At 39.7% G+C, this 16,198-nt stretch overlaps 1 protein-coding gene across 1 annotated transcript in view; it reads left to right on the top strand.

Annotated features, from left to right (window-relative positions):
* The window catches only part of TUNAR (transmembrane neural differentiation associated intracellular calcium regulator), a 38,756-nt gene extending 25,189 nt beyond the window's left edge, over nt 1-13,567 (top strand). Inside the window, exon 2 of the mRNA XM_070931542.1 lies at nt 13,336-13,567. Within this exon, the coding sequence (XP_070787643.1) occupies nt 13,336-13,521 (186 nt within the window). The 3' untranslated portion in view covers nt 13,522-13,567. The remainder of the gene's footprint in view (nt 1-13,335) is intronic.
* The last annotated feature ends 2,631 nt before the right edge of the window (nt 13,568-16,198 follow it).

Raw genomic sequence — 16,198 nt, forward strand, 5'->3', positions numbered from 1 at the left:
AGCTGTAGACTTTATATTCATCAGCCTACCAATTGCAATCAAGGGAAACTAGAACAATTGAGTCACCCTAAAAGGAGCATCAAATTTTGAATTGCTTATGTAAAGCAAGCATTCTACATCAAAGGTAAATTCAGTTTTTACATCACTCAAGCACAAAATGGTAGTGAGGCCAGGATTGTAGAAATGCTAATAGGAGATAAACATCTGTACTAACTTCATACAAGAAATCTTGGTTTTCTTTCTGTTTTGCACAGGATATGGTGGTACGACCTATTACAGGTACTTCTTAACTTACAACAGTTTGTTTACTGACTATTCAAAGTTACAACCACACTGAAAAATGTGACTTATGACCATTTTTCACACTTATGAGTATTGCAGCATCCCCATGATGACATGATCAAGATTCAAATGCTTGGCAACTGGCTCATATTTATGACAGCTGCAGTATCCTGGGGTCATGTGATTCCCATTTGCGACCTTCTGACAAGCAAAGTCAATGGGGAAACCAGATTAATTTAACATCCATGTTACTAGTTTAATGAGCCGCAGTGATTCATTTAACAAACGTGGCAAGAAAAGTTATAAAATGAGGCAAAACTCACTTAACAAATTTCTCACTTGGCAACATAAATTCTGGGCTCAGTTGTGGTTGTAAATCGAGGACTACCTGTATAATCTTGAGATGACATGGTTTACATGTTGTCTTATGCAGTATATTAAAATATATCATTTAGACTGGAACCCACCATTGCCTTAAATCCTTCATTATCCATTCAGAAAAGTCTTGTGACAGAGATATTTTATAGGAAATAAAATTACGAGATCACAATTGCTTTCATGTCTTCTATAGATTCTTTTTCCTTACTTTACAATCCCTACTGGTCTTTTATCCACTCTGTGACACCTAGTACCCTATATTAAAATTGCTACTCATATATGAATATGATTGGGCAGAAGTCAGAACCTGATTTTCATTGTATCTGTATCTGGAAGACTATGAATTTCACAAGTCCAATGAACTCTACTCCACAGGGAATATTACCTGACTGAATTTGTCTGCATTGGGAAGTCAAGTGAAGCAGAGTTAGGCCTGCACAATGGGAGACCTTGAGGGAATATCAGAGCTGTAGGCTAGACTGAAAATTCAAAAAGTATCAAGGAAGAAACAGTGGCTAACTATCCAGAATCACTGGAGTCAGGAGGTGTACAAATCTAATAAATTAGCCTTCATACTGTTGCTATCAGGGTCCCCACAATAAGGGCCAACAAGGATGGGGATTTCCCAGAGAAACCAAAAAACCTCAGTAGGCATTAAATATTTATTTTAAATTAATAATTGTTACCATTGAAAGTAATTGACTATTACTGAATGGATTTGGAAATTTGGCACAGAATTCATACCTCTCATATCTATGGAGTCCTTCATGCTCTCTGAATTAGGTTGTCTGCTTGTAGTCATTCCATCACTCAACTAGGTAACACCATCAGTGCTAGTGAGTGTGAGGTTTCCCCCACATGCAAGCTGTCCCCCATTCCCCCACATGTGAGCTGTGCATTTAATTGAGAATGAATTGATTGGGCTAATTTTAAAAAGTGATCATAATACTATATAATTATTAGTGGAGCTCACTTTCCCAAGTTTGTAAGCATCAAGACTAAGCAGAATTTGGAATTAGGAAGGTAAGAGTTGACAAAATAAAATGGCAGGATATCCTAGTTTCGCTACATGTTCATAGATTAAAAACCTCTTGGTCTTTTTTCACCTTCTTGACCTCATTTATATGTCTGGTAGCAACAATTACCTTCTTCAGACATTCAGTTGTACTTGTAAAGGGCTACAAAGTATGGGGATCACAATGCATGCTTGTGGCTTCTGCCTCTTTTTCTCCCTAGCCTCCAAATATCCAGCTGCATGTTCCTAATTGTCTGGAAATCTATTGATTAGGGTCTTGGATTCTGCAAAGGTCTGTGTTGCTGAAGAGGCATATCATTTTCTAGAATTTGAGCTATCTATGACTATACTATGTATGTCACTATATTGTCATTGTGTGTTGTTGTTCTCTTGAAAACCACCTTGTACATGTAAAATATAATTTCAGCAAATGAAGCATTTATTATAAACTAATCTCCCTGTGGGAGACATTTATTTTCTGGTTGTTATGCACCGTTAAAAGCACAGCAGCCTTATGGACAACAAAAGTACCAAAAAGAGAGAGAGAGAGAGAGAGAGAGAGAGAGAGAGAGAGTAAGTAACAGATAATAGAGGAATAGTGAAGCCAACCAATTAAAAATGTTGTGTGTGGCCCTTTTCTGTACCAGAAAAAAAAAATGATGGTGGGTGGAAATACTATTATCATCCATTAAAGCATGATTGTGATAGTTAATTTAGAAAGCAAATGCTTTATTCAGTAAACAGAGCACATAGCAGAAAGGATACCAACCATGTAAATATATTAGTCTTGAAAATCCTCTGACCACAGTTTTGTTTCACTTTTTACCACTTCACTGTTATCACAGCTTTTTTTTCCTTATTACTTTAGATCAATGTTTCTCAACCTCAGAGATACAGTATGTGGACTTCAAATCCCAGAATTTCCCAGTGAGCAATTCTGGAAGTTGAAGATTGCACATCTTAATGTTGCTGAGGTTAAGAAACACTGTTCCAGATAGCCATGTTAAATAATTAGAATATTATTCTAAAATAATTAATATAGAAGTTAAAACAGCTCCCAATACAATAAAAATAAGAAATCATAATATTAAAAATATTTTCAAAATATTGAAAATATTGATATACATCAAAGTGGATTGTGCTGATATTTGGAAGACAGTTAGTAAGGAATTTTAATTTTGTTAAAAATGCTAATCCTACATCAATTTGTATGTTCTGGGTTTTTTTAAAAAATAAACTTGATGCAAATTCCATATTCTTCTTTGTTTCCCCACATGGTCAGTGCTATGAATAATTCTCCTATGCGTTCATTTTGTAGGTAATTTTACATAGTGCTAACATATGTATTTTATGTACACTTTCACTTATGTACACAATTTTGTGTGCAATTGTCACTAGAATATGCTTTTTATACAACATTTCCCCAAATATACAAAAAATCTTTGTACATCTTTTTAAATTGGAAAATTCCATTGGCACATTAACAGAATTGCAAAAACTTTAAAGGACATTTAACTTTAAAGGCATTTTTATTCACATTTTAGTTCAAGAATTATGATTTATATTGTTTTGTATTAAAATGCAAACAAAATAAATTGAAAAACTACCCAGTAAAAGTACAGTTCTTAAGCTTTCAAGCTTGGATGTGATGGAATGTAGTTAGGAGGTGGATCCCCTGAAGGGAGGGGGTGCATTCCAGAGGAGACAACTTAGCCTGGATGTTTTGTGTGAGACAAATAGGGGGAAGATGGTCCCTCCTTAATAATTCTCAGAATATATTATTAATGCAGATAGTATTGCTCTCAGTCTTGCAAGATTTTGTCTGTAGATGTGAAACAATAGAGCACTTCACTTAGAAGAATTGCCATGGGTCGTTATTGGTTTTGGGCTTGATGTTAGGGGATTGAAGTTCCTAGCTAATAGTTGGTTCTAGAAAGCAAACTGAGCAGGTACATAGCTTATTCAGCCATATTTGCATTGATGGGGAGATGCATTATTTCCTATGTAAATTGTTATAATCTTTTCTCAATGTCCATCACTGCATGTAAATTAACATGGGCAATTCAAATTGGTACCCTTCTTCCTCATAGTTTTGGTAATGAGACGGTGTGTTGTTGCCTGACAGAAGAAGAAATACAGATCTGATATCAGAGAAGAAGTGAAAATTGTCACAAATGCAAGATCTCCCACATTGAACCTGGACAGGCAATTTTCCCACACAGGCATCCTTTACTAATCCTCATGTTCATTCTGGTTGGTTGATATTAATCTTCCCCCCCACTCTCTTACAAAATTGATTTTGTTCCCTTATAAATGTTTCTTATTTCACACCTGCCCCCAATGCCACCCCTTCTAAAAAAAAAGGATGCCTGGCAATTTTTTTTATCAGTTGACCTGTTCTGAGGAATTGTTCTCATTTGATGTGATTTGAGAACTTCTAATAATAAAGGGTTGAATCACACTCGGAGTTGAGCTCAAAAAGCAAAGTTGTGGGGATGTTTGAAACCTTCCAGACATAAACTTCTGGTTTCAAATGACCTCTGCCCAAACCAAAGCATGCATTTTTCAGATGTTTGGTCTGGCCACCACAGATCAAAACAGAGCTGGATCGTTTTAGATATGATCTGAAATATGGATATTCCAGATAAAAGTGTGTTAAACTTTTCTATTCTGTTTCAACTGCTGTGAGTCAGGGATCATTCCCACCTCTGGCAGCACTTGGCAACCTATATTGCCAGGTTGTTCTAAAAATATCTATGCTGAGGATGTCTGTGAAGTGATTGAAGTAGCTGTCAGATGCTCCAAAGGCATTAGATAATCTGCAGATGATGACTTTGGATGATTAGCCTGGTGGAGGAAGCTGGATTCTCTCATGAACCAACTTCACCATTCCGCCTAATTCCATGCGTCTATTGTTCAAAGAACTGATTTTCTATGCTGACAATACCTCCCAGGACCAAGAGTGCCTGCTTCAAACTGTTGGAGGATAGTTGGATAGCTGCTCAGTTGGAGGATACCAAACTAAGCTGCATCCAGGATCTTACTTTTATTTTAGGATTTTCTTTGTCAGGCCAAAGCACACCTATCTCAACTTAAGGTAGAATGCTTGGCACTTTGCCATGGAGAAGAGGTCTAGTTTTTGTTGGTTTGGCCAACAGTGCAATATGTTTTGGTTTTTCTGCCTGAGTTAGAGAAAAATGAGGAGATAAGACCATTCCCATTTTGGGTACCTAGGGCCCAGGTCTAGTCTGATCATACTTGATTGTCCAGTCTTTGTCTACCAACCAGTATCCTGAGAGGATAACCGGTATCATAAGAACCGTGGTGGCGCAGTGGTTCGAATGCAGTATTACAGGCTAACTCTGCCTTCCACTGCCAGGAGTTCGATCCTGATGGGGCTCAAGGTTGACTCAGCCTTCCATCCTTCCAAGGTCGGTAAAATGAGGACCCAGATTGTTAGAGACAATGTGCTGACTCTGTAATCTACTTAGAGAGTGCTGTAAAGCAGTATGAAGTGGTATGTAAGTCTTAAGTGTTGTTGCTATTAATCATGCCTAACTGCTGATTTGGTAGAGTTACTTGTTTTTCTTATAATGAGTGCCTTCCTGTTGAACTTTCTTGACTTACTGGAAGAGGATTAATGGCTAACCCTTTACCTTTTCTCTAAACCAACCCCATAGCAGCAATGTTTTCATTTGCTCAGAAATGGCCAATAGTGAAGGATACTGTAAGTGCTGTACTTGAGTCACATTGATCTCATTACAGCAAATCATTTTGAGAGGAGTCCCTGGCTCCTGAGAGGCACATTGGATAAGACATGTGTTTTCCCCTAGCTGTCCCTTTCAGTCTCCTAGCAACTGAAAGGGAAGGTTAAGAGTAGAAGAGACATTGCGAGAACCTTTCTGTTCTTGAACAACTCCACTGAGTGAGGCTTATACTGGAAAAGACTCCAGGTGAGTTTATATATTCAGTGCAATTCATGAATTGTACTGAGATTCATTCACTCTTGTTCCTGTAGATCTCTACTCTCTCTCATAACTGCTTCAGCCCTACTTACAGTATCTTTATGCATGCCTGAGTTGGTTGATGTTGCTAGTTCTCAGCTCTCAACTGGCTTGGTCAAACAGAGGGGGTTGGCACTCACAACATACATGTGGAGGATGGAAGCAATTCACTGGCTAGCAAACCACAGAACCTAGCCAGAAGAAAATAGATGACAATTCTTTGTCACTCATTGTGTCACTTCCAGCAGTAAATTACTGCTGTGAATTGGAATCTTGGGAATCTTTTGTGAAGATTCCAAGGGGAAAGCAGAAGTTTTCAAAAGAAAAGCATCATGGCTATTGCAAGTGGCATTTGAAAGGTATGCAATTGTGCTTATTTCACATACAAGTGACATAACTGCAGAAAGTAGTAATGCACTTTGATTTTGTTAATCAGCTGTTTATGTCCATTCTGTGCAATAATTTGATTTTTTTAATATTGAGTTTCAGGATGCTTTTATATATGATTGTGTCATCTTCAAAGGCACTCTGAAAGCTCCACAACCAAGAGGGAAAAGAGCATAAGCTGTAACTCAGGAAATCATCATATACAGTATCCCCCACCCAGCTGCCAAATATTATAGTGATGGCTTGTTTTGGTTTGATTGACTCTTTTTGAGTTTTTAACTTTTGTATTAATCTTTGCCCTCTGTATTTCACCCTGTTTTACCAGGTTTGTCATGGAGACCTCAGAGTACAATTAAAAATGCAAAATATGACACACTGGTTGCCTGCTAGGCTTAAATATAGGAGTAGTATGCTATTCACGCTTTTATATACTGTGCATATAGTTGATAGTGAATTTTGCTACAAAACTCTAAAGTTATTAATTTAGCCTGTTTATTGTCATTTTTTGTTTCAAGTTTAAAGAATTTTGCAAAGCAAGGGTGAATGAAGGATTCACAATTACTACTGAGTTCTGAAGATGTTAATGCAATTGGCATTTAAGATACAAATAATGACAGCCAGGCAGACGGGAATTTTTGTGTTTCTCAGGATGTGGGCTCTCTTCTTGACAGCAGCATTACTGCCTGCCTGCCTGCCTGCCTGCCTGCCTGCCTGCCTGCCAATAAATAAATGTAAATCTTCAAATTAACTTTAAATATTGGGTTGGTGGTAGATGTTACATGTTCCTCTTGCCATTTAATATACAATGAAATGAAATGAAATGAAATGACTATGTTTTGCTAAGATGTCCTTCTTCTTTGAAGAAGGTGATTTGCTGAAAGGTTTGTGTATCAGATCAAAAATATAGAATTAGCGGCTCTGCCCTCACATTTCTTTCAATTAAAATACCTATAAAACTAGGGTGAATGGTTGCTTTATATTTAGGGAAGATTATGTTAAGGCTACCGGATCTATAAGAGTTTAGTTTTGCAGCCCAAGACCCTTGTTCTGAATCTCACTGTTTCCTTCAATCAAAATATCTATTTTAAGTTTTGATTTCACCAAGACTAAAAACAGAATAACAAACTTGGAAGGGATCTTGAAGATCTTCTAGTCCAATCCACTGCTCAAGCAGGAATTCCTATACCATTTCAGACAAATGGTTGTCCAATCTCTTCTTTAAAAACCTCCAATGTTGGAGCACTCACCATTTGTGGAGGCAAGTTGTTCCACTGATTAATTGTTCTCACTGTCTGAGAATTTTTCCTTAGTTCTAGGTTGGTTCTCTCCTTGATTAATTTCCATTGATTGTTTCTTGTCTTGCCTTCAGATTCTTTGGAAAATAGGTTTATCCCCTCTTCTTTGTGACAGCCCAAACTATATTTCAACTTTTGTTTCTGTTAAGCTATAGCCAGCATAAAAGTTTTGGAATGAAAACCTTTGCTTTCAGTTTGAATTTTGCATAAACTTTGAAGTTTCATTTTGCATAAACTTGTACTTGTTTATTCTTTGTGCACAGGTATTGTACATGACTATTCCCATTGTGATTTTTTTTTTGAAAACATGGTAATGTGTATAATATTATTACATCTACTTTTGTTCCTTTGGCAGTGTGGAGTTTAGCTTTACCAGGGTGGTACTTTCAGTACCTGGTTTATTTCCAGATATACTTGTGAACATAATTGGGACATCTTAAAATTCTTGAGGAAAGATCCAGTATCTATTGCTTCTATATTACTTGTTTTGGGAGACAGCCAAAATATTGTTCAGTTATATAGTAAACAGCAAAGAGATGGACCAGATGCCTCCAATGACCATTCCAATTCTATGATTTCAAAAAATAAATATAATAATTATATAGAAAATACCTACAGGAAGTATCCAACTCCTGATTTCTAAAAATATTAGTTCTCTGGCTGAGGCTAAGTATTTTGGCATGACAAAATCTGGCATCCCCGCACAGTGTCACAATAAATATTTAACCGAGTACATTGGGATGTAGGCTGAATGCCTGCATTTCAAATATCATTGCTGGTCCCAAAGTGACCAAAAGAATTTCCTGAAAACACTGACTTCTTGCCATTTATCAAACTGTCCAGGCTACACATGTTTTACTTGATATTCAGGGTAGGTAATAAATGAGAAAATCAGTTAATGATCCTGTTTTTATTGTGCCTGTATGTGTCTGTGTGTCTGTATGGAATTCTGGTGTGAAATCCATGCACTGTCCAAGGAATGGTTTGCCACAGTTGTTTTCCAGGCATACGTGATTAGTTTTGAAGTTGAGTGAATGCTAGATAGAGCATATGACTTGGGAAGTACGGAAGTAGGACAAGGTTTGTGGGAGTTTTGTTATAGCAGGGAGAATAAGAACTTGTAATGAGCAGAGGGAGAAACAATGAGAATCTGGAGGCAGATCACTCATGGAGCAGATAAAACTTATTTTTGAGACTGATTTCATTTGCTAGCTCTCAGTAAATGTATTTGGTCACTAGGTCCTCAACTGTCCTACTCTCCAGCTGTTGCTGCTAAACACCAGATCAATTTATAGAAGACTGTTTTCATCTGTCTTACTAGTTGCATGGCACTGCCTCTGAAAGGGCACTTGGAAACATTGGGGTATTCTTTCTTGGAAAACACTGAAAGGGGGCTGGGAAACACTGACTGTTTCCTTCTTAAATACTCAACCTGAGTTTCAAGTGTGGTACTAGCCATTTCCCTAGGATGCTGGTGTGTGATATTTGTTACCTGAGAGGCTTTACCAGCTTTCAGAGTTACCATGCAGATTGTAAGACAATTGCTGGGTTTGAAGGGGCAGATAGGCTGGTGGCTATTAGACCCATCTGTGTGGTAGCCTATTTTATGTCAAGGAGTTGGTTGGTAATGGATTGTTAATTCTGGAGGAGTTCGGCTTTGAGTGAGATCCTGTTTAGGAGTTCATGACCACCACTGCAACTATGAACCTTTCCCAGATCATTAGGGACCTGATCAGTGCTAGGTTGCTACCAGTTCGCCCCAGGTCGGGCAAACTGGTAGCGGCAGCGGTGGGAGGCTCCACCTACCTGCCTGGATACTTCTGCGCATGCTCAGAAGTGGCATGCGTGCATTAGTGCATGCCCGCCCACGAGCAAACTGGTAGCAACGGGTTTTGAAACCCACTCGTGGACCTGATTCACATATGCTATATTTAGTTTATATCCTGAGACAACTGCAATGCAATTTAAAGATGGAGGACATCAACAACAGTTCTTTGGTCATTGTCAGGTAACTCTCTATTTGCCTTTTGACTTGCTCCTTGATCAAAAAAGGAGTGAGCTTTAGGTGGTTAATACTATAAGGAATATTGGTGAATATTCCTTTTGGTATTAAGGAGCAAAGACACAGACTAGATTCGCTAGAGAAGACAGAATTATTTTATGACCAATACTTGGGATTACAAGAGGAGGAAAGACTGAGAGAGGAAAAAGAGATTAGATATCAGGTTGGTTTTGCTTTCATTGTGTTTGTTGTTTGTTGATTGCTCAGCTATTTTTTTTTTTTTTTACAATTTTGATTGTTGTTTCAACTTCTTATGTTTTTTATGTCTCTGCCTCTCAGAGTCTTTTTATTTATTTATTTATTGGTTCAATTTATATTCAAGGGGGCAGCACATAAATGAGAGAGTATCAAGTTCCAAGTCTACAGCTCTGGAAATTCTAGGCAGAGAATGCTGTACAAAGAATAACCAAGACTGTCCCACCATGCTTCTGACAATGAAGCAAAATCAGTTATTGAGGAATATGGCTTCTATCTCATCCTTTCTTGATTATGCAAAGATGAACCTCCATAAGATAAAGCATCTCATTGAAACAAATCCTAGTCAATCTGCTTTGACCTAATATTGACAAAGCTCATGGCAACATTGCCTCACAAATTACATCTATGGTTCTACCTATGGGCTCTGAGACAAGGATTTGTAACCCAGATTTGTAAAGTGTGGTGCTGAGAAGGTAGGCTATCTTCCCTAACAATGTGCTTCTCTAGGGAGATGCTAGCAGAACAGTGGGTTATTTCAGGAAAGTCTTCAGGCTTAATTTTTCCTGTTTGCAAAGTCCAGCTGTTTAACTTGTGGATTTGACTTTGTTTATTGTTTGTCCATTTTTGAAGCTGCTATTTTAAATCTTTTCATTTTAAAAAGTTTATTTTATTTTCTTTGTATCTATCATCCCTGGACCAATGTATTCATAGAGGGATGTCTTCAGGAAGATTTAAAAACTTAATATGACAGCTACAACCACACAATTGAAGACTTTCCCCTTTTTATGGGCATCAATTGTTCTGGTATTCTCATGATTGCCCACCATCATCCTGATATCTATAGCTATGCAAAAAGAGAAGAGACTATCTTTAAAACAATTGGCTTGCAAGTCCAACAGAAGAAATAAGCCAAACCATGACTAGCTAGCTAGCTAGAAGACAGAATAACTTTATTGTCACTTTGAATCGGCATACATTAAAATGAAATTTTGTTGCATACAGCTCTCAAAGGGTCACCACCTCCAATATACACTATATAAACATGACAAAATAAATAAATAAAAACAAAATTATGCATATAGTGACCTGCTCCCTCCTCCATCAGGGAGCGCGGGAGGACCCCTTGCAAGGGCAGGCTGAGGATTTTGCACAGTATCTTCACGATAAAATCACTCAGATTCAGGAAGGCTTGGACTCTGACTGGGTAGATTCCGGCGGGGTGGCTGAGGCGGGTCTTGAGAATGTTATCTGGGACGAGTTCGATCCTGTGACTCCTGAGGACATGGACAGGATTCTGGAGAGGTTAAACGCAACCACGTTTACTGGACCCGTGTCCCTCCTGGCTGGTACTGGCTACCCGGGAGGTTACGCGAGGCTGGCTCCAGAAGATTATAAATGCTTCTTTGGAGGAGGGTTTCCTGCCGCCTGCTTTGAAAGAGGTGGTGGTGAGGCCCCTCCTTAAGAAGCCTTCTCTGGATCCGGCTGTTATGGCTAACTACCGTCCTGTCTCCAACCTTCACTTTATTGCGAAGTTGTTGAGAGTGTGGTTGCGCGACAGCTCCCGCAGTACCTGGATGAAACTGTCTATGTAGACCTGTGCCAGTCCAGCTTCAGGCCTGGGTACAGCACAGAAACGGCATTGGTCGCATTGGTTGATGATCTCTGGAGGGCTCGGGACAGGGGTTGCTCCTCTGTTCTGGTCCTATTAGATCTCTCAGCGGCTTTTGATACCATCGACCATGGTATCATGCTGCACCGGCTGGAGGGACTGGGGGTGGGAGGCACTGTGTTGTGGTGGTTCTCCTCCTATCTCTCCAACCGGTCGCAGTCTGTGTTGGCAGGGGGGCAGAGGTCGACCTCGAGGCATCTTGTTTGTGGGGTGCCACAAGGGTCGGTCCTCTCGCCACTCCTGTTCAACATTTATGTGAAGCCGCTGGGTGAGATCATCCGTGGATTTGGGGTGCGATGCCATCTGTACGCTGATGACACTCAGCTGTACATCTCCACCCCAGACCACCCCAACGATGCCCTTGAAGTGATGTCCCAGTGTCTGGAGGCCGTGCGGGTCTGGATGGGGAGGAACAGGCTTCGACTCAACCCTTCCAAGACTGAGTGGCTGTGGATGCTGGCATCCCAATATAGCCAGCTGGTGCCATCACTGGCTATTGGGGGCGAGTCATTGACCCCCACAGAGGGGGCTCGCAACTTGGGCGTCCTCCTGAACACACGGCTGTCTTTAGAAGAGCATATGACGGCCGTGGCCAGGGGGGCTTTTTATCAGATTTGCCTGATATGCCAGTTGTGCCCCTTTCTGAGTCGAGATTCCTTATGCACAGTCACTCATGCTCTCGTCACTTCTCGCCTGGACTACGCTAACGCTCTCTACATGGGGCTCCCCTTGAGGAGCACCCGGAGGTTCCAACTGGTCCAGAATGCGGCCGCGCGGGTGATCACGGGAGCGACATGGCGCTCCCATATAACACCCCTCCTGCGCGAGCTGCACTGGCTCCTGGTGGTCTTCCGGGTGCGCTTCAAGGTGTTGGTTCTCACCTTTAAAGCGCTCCATGGCTTAGGGCCAGGGTATTTACGAGACCGCCTGCTGCTACCGATAACCTCCCACCAGCCAATACGCTCTCACAGAGAGGGTCTCCTCAGGGTGCCGTCGGTCAAGCAATGTCAGCTGGCGGCCCCCAGGGGGAGAGCCTTCTCTGTGGGAGCACCTGCCCTCTGGAACGAGCTACCTCCTGGAATACGGCTGATTCCGGATCTCCGCACTTTCCGTAAGGCCCTGAAGACGTTTTTATTTCAGCAAGCCGGCCTGGCCTGAATAGGTTTTAGGGGTTTTTAATTGTATTGCTAGGGGTTTTAAATTGGGGTGCCGTTTAATTTAATTTATTCTTAATTATTTTAACTTTTATATTGCATGTTATTTTAGTTCTTGGCTGTTCACCACCCTGAGTCCCTTCGGGGAGAAGGGTGGGATATAAATTTAATAAATAAATAAAATAAATAAATATATTATATGACACAGAAAAACAACACGGTCTAGTTCGGATGTATACATGTACATGGCAAGAAAAGCGAATCTTGCAAGTTCACCAGACAGATGGCATAGGGAACAAAGCTGTTACAGAATCTGGTAGTCCTGCTAGTAATAGCTCTTTTTTTTTCTTGGCTGAAGGCAAACCTCTACAGTGAGAGTACAAGCCTCCAATTTTGTTTGTTTTGGGGAGGTGTCCGCCACCTGTTCTGCTAGAGCTTTACAGGATACACATTTTTGAAATTGAAAAGTGAGGCTGCATTTGAGAAGCATTTTGAAATGGCTGCTGATACAGAAAACAGCAATTCAGTTATCTGACCAGAGCTGGCAATATACCCTTACTTTCTTTATCAGCTGAGGCTTGGCTCAAAGGATTTAGGATTTGTATTTAAAACAGGGGCAGATAACCTGAGCCTCTGTTCTAGTTTCAAACATCCCTGGGTATCATTTCTGCCTCCTCCATGCATTTAGGTCTAATCTGTAGCAAGAACAGTTTGTTTACTCAGTTGGGCTGTAAGAAATCCTTTTATCCTGGGTGCAGAAGATAGTCAGATCTACGAATGTGATCCTAGTTTGTCTGGAAAGCACCAGAATGGGGAAATGTCTTGCAATCTTATCACAAATTCTGATTGCAAATGGTCAATTAGCCTTCATTTTCTTTCTCTATATTGTAGGTTACGCTGAGAAGAACGTTTGAGAAACTGGCAAACAAGATGGTAATTACTAATGGAAATGAAGAAGAAAAAGGAAATCAAGAGAAGGAGAGCAAGGAGGAATCCATTCTCGCCCTGCTGGGGATTATTGGAACAATTCTAAACCTTATTGTAATCATTTTTGTGTACATCTATACAACATTGTGAGTTGCTGAGGCAAACTGCTGATGACATCTGAGAAGAGACCTTGGCAAACCACTTAATGAGAACTGACTCTTTAGTATATGAAATAGTAGCAAAAGGATTGCTTGCAGAGTGGAGGCTGAAACATATTAACTGAGCCAGATTTTTGCTCCCTATAGTTACAAGGAAACTTTCTTTTTTCTCTTTCTCTACTTTCATTCATTCTAGAGAAATGTCTGCAAGTATGTAAATATCTGATTTGGAAAACAGCATTTCAATTCAGCCAAAGACTGGACACTATCGTAATAGTGACAAATGTATAGCATTTCTATGCCAAAATGTGTACCACAGACAGCTAGATAGCTTTCTTTCATGTTTCATTAGGTGATATCATCTCTTTGGGGTTCTAGTTAGGTTGTGGCAAGTGGGCTTGTATGGTGCAATCACAAATGAGAAACAGGGAAGGAAAGATGGATTCTGCTGAGTTACCTGAGCAAACAAAAGATAAAACTTTGAACAAAGTAAGTAGCATCACTTCTTTTTCATTTTCTCTTATTATCTTGACATAGGTATCCATTCATACCAATGTTTATACATATATATTTTTAATAAATGTGCTATATTTTTAGCATGAAGTAAACTCGTTGGCCATGCTTACATTATTTGATCAACCTAAATCTATCCCATGAAATAACTGCCATCCCTTCCACCACACATTTTTCAAAACTGCATGTGTAATGTCCTTTATCTAATGTTAATGGAAGTCAAGGAGCGCAATGAAAAGTTAACTTCATATTAATAGCACTCAATTGAGTAGCCATGAAGGCCTTGCAAAAGATATCCAGATATCATGGTGGGTCTATACCTACAAAGATCAGAACTGTGAAAGCAAAGATGCTCCCTGTGGCATTCTATGGAAGCAGAAGTTGGACTTTGGAGAAGCAGGATGAAAAACATATTGACATTTTTGAACTTTGGCGTAGGAGAGGAGTCCTGACAATACCATGGATTTTGTACTAACCTATTTATGTTTTTATGTATGTTTTTAGTTTATATGGTTTTTTTTTATTATTTTTCATGATTGTAAGCCATCCAGAGTTACCTTGAGGTAAAATGGGTGCTCTATAAATTTTATAAATAAATAAATGAAATGGTAGCCAAGGAAGCAAATGGATCATAGAACAAATCAGAATTCTCACTTGAGGCAAATGGCCACATTCAAATGATCATATTTTGGACCTGTTATGCAAAGCCCTAGTTCCCTTCGAATGCTCAGTTGAGTATTCAGAGATTGTTGAAGTTCAGTTCCCGTCAACCTTCACCAGCATAACCAATGGTGAGAAATTAGGAAGGCATTTTGTCCAAACCTTTCAGTGGTTTTCATCTCAGAATCTTTTTTTCAATGCTATTGTTTCCAAATGATAATAGCTTTTCAGAGACTGAAAAGGATAAATTTCCTATCCTTTGCTATCTAAGTCTGTAAAATAGAACTTTTTGTTTGTCACAGTCAATTTTAGACAGATTAAACCTATAGAACTAGACATTTGAAATAGCAAATTTAGATTACTGAGTTCTAACCGATGATGTCCACACAGTAGGGAAATCAGATAGGAAATATGTTAGATATGGAATTGTGCTCCAGGCAGAGGTGATATTCAGCAGGTTCTGACCAGTTCTGGAGAACCAGTAGTGGAAATTTTGAGTAGTTCGGAGAACCGGTAAATACCACCTCTGACTGGCCCCTCCCTCATCTATTCTCTGCCTCCCGAGTCCCAGCTGATTGGAAGGAAATGGGGATTTTGCAGTAACCTTCCCCGGAGTGGGGAGGGAATGGAGATTTTACAGTATCCTTCCCCTGCCACGCCCACCAAGCCACTCCCACCAAGTCATGCCATGCCCACCAAGCCACACCCAGAGAACCGGTAGTAAAAAAATTTGAATCCCACCACTGGCTCCAAGCCTTGCTGCTTTTCTGGATGCTGAAAACCTGCTCATTCCAAAGGGGTTGGGTTTGGATCTGAACACCATGTCCTTTCTCTTGCCTATTTTGACCTCATCTTGAAAACACTATTGGTTCCATCACCTTGCTTATTCAAGCATCCCAGCAGATGGGTCTCTGTCCATTGCTTGAACAAATTTAATGAGCAAGAAAACACCATGTTCCTTATTTAATAGGCTCCACTGTCAAAACATAATATTAAAAAGTTTGAATCTGCCTTCCTAACTGAAATCTATTATCCATCCTCTGCACTCAAAAATAGAGGACATGGTTTCCCTTTCATCTGTGGGGCATCATTTGAGCCTTTGAAAGAGGGCCATCATGTACTCCTCAGGTTTACCTTTTCGGGGTTAAGTATATCTAGCTCCTTCAATGTCTCTTCATAATAGTTTATAGTCCCCTGATTATTCTCACTACGGTTTACTGAACTTGTTCCAGTTTCTCTGAATCATTCTGCAAATGTGATGCCTAGAATAGGATGCAATAGTTTGAGGCTGACTAATGCAGAATGCAGTGAAATGATTACTTCCTTTGATCGTGAATCTATATTTTTGTTGATACTAGCTAAATAACATTTGCTCTTTTTGCAACTACATCAGAGTTCTGATTCATATTTATATGCTGTCGATTTCTATCTTTTTCAGAAGCACTATTGCTAAACCAAGTATCCTCCACATTATTCCTGTTCATTTAATTGTTTTT

The sequence above is a fragment of the Pituophis catenifer genome, unplaced genomic scaffold, assembly GCF_029215685.1.
Source record: "Pituophis catenifer annectens isolate HBS135680 unplaced genomic scaffold, rPitCat1.0.hap2 SCAF_1, whole genome shotgun sequence".
NCBI lineage: Eukaryota > Metazoa > Chordata > Lepidosauria > Squamata > Colubridae > Pituophis > Pituophis catenifer.